The sequence below is a fragment of the Salvelinus sp. IW2-2015 genome, unplaced genomic scaffold (genome assembly GCF_002910315.2).
Source record: "Salvelinus sp. IW2-2015 unplaced genomic scaffold, ASM291031v2 Un_scaffold1747, whole genome shotgun sequence".
Lineage (NCBI taxonomy): Eukaryota > Metazoa > Chordata > Actinopteri > Salmoniformes > Salmonidae > Salvelinus > Salvelinus sp. IW2-2015.
Window position 1 is genome coordinate 158,122 of NW_019943129.1, and position 6,118 is coordinate 164,239.

The following is a 6,118-nucleotide window of genomic DNA, read 5'->3' on the forward strand; positions in this document are numbered from 1 at the left end:
AACAAAGGTGTAAACTGTAGCCATTTATTTCCCTTTGAAGTTAATTCCCCTCATTATTACCTTCATCTACATACCAATTTGTTTCAAACCTTGCTATTTTCTGTCGGCAATTAGGGTACTGATTACCCCCTAGTACCCTATGCTTTCTTTAAATAGTAGATTTATTGAAGCGCCTGCAGAAGGTATGCTTTGTTTATTGGTTGTGTGTCACGCCCTGGCCTTAGTATTCTTTGTTTCCTTTATTATTTTAGTTAGGTCAGGGTGTGACATGGGGAAGGAATGTGTTTTTGTATTGTCTAGGGTGGTTGTATGGTTTAGGGGGTTAAGTAGAGTAGATGGGTTTGTGTTTAGTGTAGGTGTCTAGCTGTGTCTATGGTTGCCTGAATGGTTCTCAATCAGAGACAGATGTCATTAATTGTCTCTGATTGGGAGCCATATTTAAGACAGCCATAGGCACTAGGTTCATGTGGGCAATTGTCTATGTTGTACGTTTGTAGCTTGTGTGTGCACTTACGTTTATAGCTTCACGATCGTTTGTTGTTTTGTTTCGTTTTGTTATAGTGTTCGTTGCGTGTTTTTCCCTTCTCTAAAATAAAAGAGAATGTATTTTACACACACTGCGCCTTGGTCCTCTCTCTCACCCATAGACGATCGTGACACTGTGTGGTGTATTGGCACAGAAACCCTTTGGTGGAAAATTCGTTGCATATATTTTATATTATTATAAATATGGCATCAAAAATGTTTAAATCTGGTTTCCCCCCAGCTGATCATTATTATCTGCAGCCGGCTCTGATGGTTGTGTAAATGTTGAAAATCTGATTTCCCCCCAGCTGATCATTATTATCTGCAGCCCGGCTTTCTGATGTTGTGTAAATGTTAAAATCTGATTTCCCCCAGCTGATCATTATTATCTGCAGCCGGCTCTGATGGTTGTGTAAATGTTGAAAATCTGATTTCCCCAGCTGATCATTATTATCTGGCGCTCTGATGGTTGTGTAAATGTTGAAAATCTGATTTCCCCCCAGCTGATCATTATTATCTGCAGCCGGCTCTGATGGTTGTGTAAATGTTGAAATCTGATTTCCCCCAGCTGATCATTATTATCTGCAGCCGGTCTGTGGTTGTGTAAATGTTGAAATTCTGATTTCCCCCAGCTGATCATTATTATCTGCAGACGACTCTGATGGTTGTGTAAATGTTGAAAATCTGATTCCCCCAGCTGATCCTTATTATCTGCAGCCGGCTCTGATGGTTGTGTAAATGTTGAAAATCTGATTTCCCCCCAGCTGATCATTATTATCTGCAGCCGGCTCTGATGGTTGTGTAAATTTAGAACTGTCCCTAAGGAGAAGGCAGTACATACATTTTAAAGGTAATTTAGTCGTGAGCCGACATCTGCATCATTCGCTGTGCTGTTGCGATCTGCATGAACTTAATGGAAATGTCCATTTAAAAGGTGCAGACAGTAGCCTGTGACTGACAGTGCGTTTGTCGACAATGATAGTTTACTGATCTCAACACATTAATTATTTTTTCTTTATGATACATTTTTTTATGTTATTGATAAACTGAGTTTTGTTGGGAGTTTATCAGCAGGGAAAAAATGATATGATGATACAGGGTTTGTCTAGTGAACTTAGGGGAGTGGTTATAGTGTCAGATAAAATAAGAACACTGGAGACTGAAGGTGAAACTGTTGAAGCTGAACAATTTCAACTCCGTAGCATTTAAGAACGTTCAAGATATCTAATACGAAAGTAGGTAAGTAGGTATCTATTTTAATGATTTATGTAGATCTATTAGATTACTACATTATTAGTAGCCTAGTACTGTCTTCCGGATAATAATGGCCAACATGAAGAACAATGTGTTAGCTTCAAAGGTGGTCTGGATTTCGACAATTATAACTGCGTCATTGAAGATGTATTTTCAATAGACAGTCCTATTCATATGATTGTGTTATGCTATGATTGTGTTGTCTGATTTAATACGAATATGTAGCCTAAATATTGTTATTTCAGTAATAAACAGTAATTTCAATCAAGTCATTTTACATGTAGGCTGATAGTTTTATGKTAAATGTCYATGACACATAGTGKTATTCCTGAAKRAAAGCAGYAAAGCWGTCAGTTTAAATKAACTTTTAACCAAAATGCAARGACATGSCTCAGYGTTTTGTGGATTTCACATTGKATTCACTTTATTTGACATCAATATAAATCAAAACTAGAKGTTGAACTGATGTCTGTGCCCATTGGGGTGCTTGTAGCCTACCARCTGAAAACAGTTATAGYTKAACAATCAYTGRTGTMAACTAGYCATGTTCCAGGCTGTTTATAGTTCTGCTAGACTACCGTTTACCCTTTTATTCTCAAATCACATTTTTTGTGTGTAAATTATTAATTCCAGTTTGCATGTAATAACCAGGTGATGGCTGTTCATATCATTGGGTTGTTACTTGTTTTTCTGCATTTTGCATCTTAGAAAATAATGTAATTATTTATTTCTGTTGTATTTAGATTCCTGCCTCACACGTCACACTGCTCGGCTATAACAAGATAATTCCTTGAAGATGGGGCACCAATCCAAACCTGTGCAACAGACATCCAGACCATTGCAGGTGGTGTTACTTGGTAAAACAGGAGCAGGGATTAGTGCCACAGGAAACACCATCCTGGGACGCAAAGATTTTGTCTCAAAGAAGAGTTCCAAATCAGTGACTGCTGATATTGAGAAACAAAATGTCACCATTGAAGGAAGAGATCTTGTCGTGTATGACACTCCAGGATTCTGTAACCCCGATCAATCCGAAGAGCAAATTCAGGATAAAGTCCAGAATGTCCTCAAGTTAACCTCATCTGGTCCCTGTGTGTTTCTCCTGGTGGTGAAGATAGATGCATTAACAGAAGAAGAGAAGAGGGTCATTAGTAAAGTAGAAGATCTTCTAGGAGAGAGTCTTTTGAAGCAAACCTGGATCCTGTTCACCAGAGGAGATGAGTTGGAAGACCAGACTATAGAAGAATTCATTGAGGAGTCAGATGACCTCACAGAAGTGATGAGAAGATACGGTGGAAGATACCATGTGTTCAACAACAAGAGGGGTGATCCTGAGCAGGTCAAATCACTGCTGGAAAAGACATCCATCTGTCTCAGTAAGTATAACTAACTGTTTATATAAAGGATTAGCCAGAAATGTAATGTAGGCTAATTGTAAATGTTTACATGATTGAAATACTGTGTTTGAAGCAGTATAATACTGATGATAGAAAACTAGATATTCTAGATGAGAGTTCAGTAGGTCATGTCATTAATAACATTATGAACACAATATTTTAATGTGTCTCCTGTAGCTGAGGTGATTATAGGTAGCCCTGCCTGAGAATTGTAAGACCAGTTATTTTGTTTGGCATGACAATAACTGAGACAATACTTGAGGAAGATTGATTAAATATTTAATTAATCAAATGTTATTTTGTGTTAAATAGTCATATTGAAATACATCACACCACACATTTAGTAATGACATGATGCATTTGAATCATAACAGTAAAACTTTGTGTGACTTAATACTAGTATTTTCTATAGGGGTGGAAAAAGGGGTTCTCGTTAAGTTTAACAGTTATCCCGAGTTGAACTCAGAATTGACCAAAGTTAGCTAGCTAACTCCTGTATCCCACTACGTAGTATAACACTCTGGTCTCTTATTCTGGGATAACAATCATGTAAATTATCCCCCCAATTGTAACTTTAATAAGTTGTCTTGGTGTGTGACAGATCCCTGTTATAAATCCCACCTGAACTCCACAGTCACCATAAAGATTTAAACACCAGACATAAATCATTATTATTCAGTGCACCAATAACTGCCTGTATAGGGGATGAGATGGTAGTCATTTTACTGTATCAGTTTAACAAATGTGATGTATTTCTCTATACACAGATTCAACACTTTCAAGGAGCTCCTCCACCTTGAATCTCCCAGAGAGAAGGATTGTTCTGCTTGGTAAAACAGGAGCAGGGAAGAGTGCAACAGGAAACACCATCCTTGGTGGGAGAAGTTTCCATTCTGAACTGAACTCGTCCTCAGTAACACGTAAAACAGAAATGAAGCAGGCAGCAGTAGATGGGAGGGTTGTCCGTGTGGTTGATACTCCAGGACTGTTTGACACACAGCTCACTGCTGAAAAATTAGCAAAAGAGATTGGTATGAGCATCTATGAGTCTAGTCCAGGGCCTCATGCCTTCCTCTTAGTGTTGCGAGTGAATGACAGGTTCACAGAGCAGGAGAAAAAAGTTATTGAAATTCTAGAGAGTTTGTTTGGGTCAGGACTGGCAAAGCACACCATCATCCTCTTCACCCATGGAGATGCGTTAGAGGGTAACAGTCTAGAGAAGCTGATTGGTGGGAACAGTGACCTCAGTCGATTGGTAGAGCAGTGTGGAGGGAGGTACCATGTCCTCAACAATAAAGCTAGAGGAAACAGAGATCAGGTCACAGAGCTGATGGAGAAGATAGACAGAATGGTGGAGGAGAATGGAGGAACCTGCTACACCAATGAGATGTTTGAGGATGCAGCCAGGATTAAGGAGGAGGAGGAGAGGATCCAGAGTGAGGGGATTGAGAAGATCAACGGTGGGAAAGAATTTTGGGATAGATGGGGGAAAACTATTAAACATGCAGTGATAGGTGCAGGGTTAGGTGCAGTGGTAGGTGCAGGGTTAGAGTTGTGTGTAGGTGGTGCACCTGGTACCATTGCAGGTGTGAAATATGGGGCAACGGTAGGTGCTGCGGTAGGTGCCATTGCAGGTGTGAAATATGGGGCAACGGTAGGGGGTGCCATTGCAGGTGTGAAATATGGGGCAACGGTAGGTGCTGCGGTAGGTGGTGGTGCGGTAGGTGGTGGTGTGGTAGTGAAAATGCAGTGAAATGCAGTGTTGGTAGCTATTACATCCCCAATCATTCTGAAAATGTCTTAACAACCGACACTCCAATTCAACTTAGAGCCTAGTACAATAACAGGCCTACAGCTTTATGAAAATCCTCTCTGCATACATCATTTAAATTTAAATAAAAATTATTTTATTTTTTACATACAGTATATCATGATTAAAGCTATAGTATATAACAGGGGTCTCCAAACCTGTTCCTGGAGAGCTACCCTCCTGTAGGTTTTAACTCCAACCCTGTTCCTGGAGAGCTACCCTCCTGTAGGTTTTAATTCCAACCCTGTTCCTGGAAAGCTACCCTCCTGTAGGTTTTAACTCCAACCCTGTTCCTGGAGAGCTACCCTCCTGTAGGTTTTAACTCCAACCCTGTTCCTGGACAGCTACCCTCCTGTAGGTTTTCGCTCCAGCCCCAGTTGTAACTAACCTGGTTCAGCTTATCAACCAGCTAATTATTAGAATGAGGTGTGTTAGTTTAGTGTTGGTGAAAACCTACAGGATGGTAGCGCTCCAGGAACAGGGTTGGAGAATATAAAGACAACATTTTACATTACATTTATATTGGAAATGTAGCAGAACATATTAGATTTTTGCTGTCTTATAATGATTCTTCTTTTCACACAAAAAAAGTTATTCAAAAAATAAAATATATATTCCCATTAACTATATAAACTCTTGTCATCCTTTGACTATAGCTAATTTTCTATCCACAGTTTCATCTGTTTTATTCACAAATACATACTACAAAATATTACTTTGTGGATTTCCCAAAAGGCTTGTAGCACTTACAGTGCCTTCGGAAAGTATTCAGACCCCTTCACTTTTTCCACATTTTGTTAAGTTACAGCCTTATTCTAAAATTGATAAAATTGTTTTTTCCTCATCAATCTACACACAATTACAAAACCTTATTTACATAAGTATTCAGACCCTTTGTTATGAGACTCGAAATTGAGCTCAGGTGTATCCTGTTTCCACTGATCATCCTTGATGTTTCTACAACTTCATTGGAGTCCACCTGTGGTAAATTCAATTGATTGGACATGATTTGGAAATGCACACACCTGTCTATATAAGGTCCCACAGTTGACAGTGCATGTCAGAGCAAAAACCAAGCCTGAGGTCGAAGGAATTGTCCGTAGAGCTCCGAGACAGGATTGTGTCGAGGCAC

The 6,118-nt window shown here is 39.4% G+C and overlaps 1 protein-coding gene across 2 annotated transcripts; it reads left to right on the forward strand.

Moving 5' to 3' along the window:
• The first annotated feature begins 1,674 nt into the window (after positions 1–1,674).
• Positions 1,675–5,545, forward strand: LOC112071857 (GTPase IMAP family member 8-like). 2 transcript variants are annotated; one of them, XM_024139284.2, is made up of 3 exons: positions 1,675–1,764; positions 2,523–3,155; positions 3,944–5,545. In XM_024139284.2, exons 2-3 carry the CDS (start codon positions 2,576–2,578, stop codon positions 4,927–4,929), a joined length of 1,566 nt encoding a protein of 521 aa, XP_023995052.1. In that variant the 5' UTR covers positions 1,675–1,764; positions 2,523–2,575; the 3' UTR covers positions 4,930–5,545. The 2 variants fall into 2 exon arrangements, with proteins under 2 accessions (XP_023995052.1, XP_023995051.1); XM_024139283.2 differs by having other exon boundaries at positions 1,680–1,760.
• Positions 5,546–6,118: the final 573 nt, after the last annotated feature.

What these genes read in the sequence shown, in the direction of transcription:
- LOC112071857 (XM_024139284.2), top strand. Translation starts at nt 2,576, where the DNA reads ATGGGGCACCAATCCAAACCTGTGCAACAGACATCCAGACCATTGCAG. An exon ending in AAAGACATCCATCTGTCTCA is followed by an intron (nt 3,156 to 3,943) that starts GTAAGTATAACT and finishes CTCTATACACAG; the next exon opens with ATTCAACACTTTCAAGGAGC.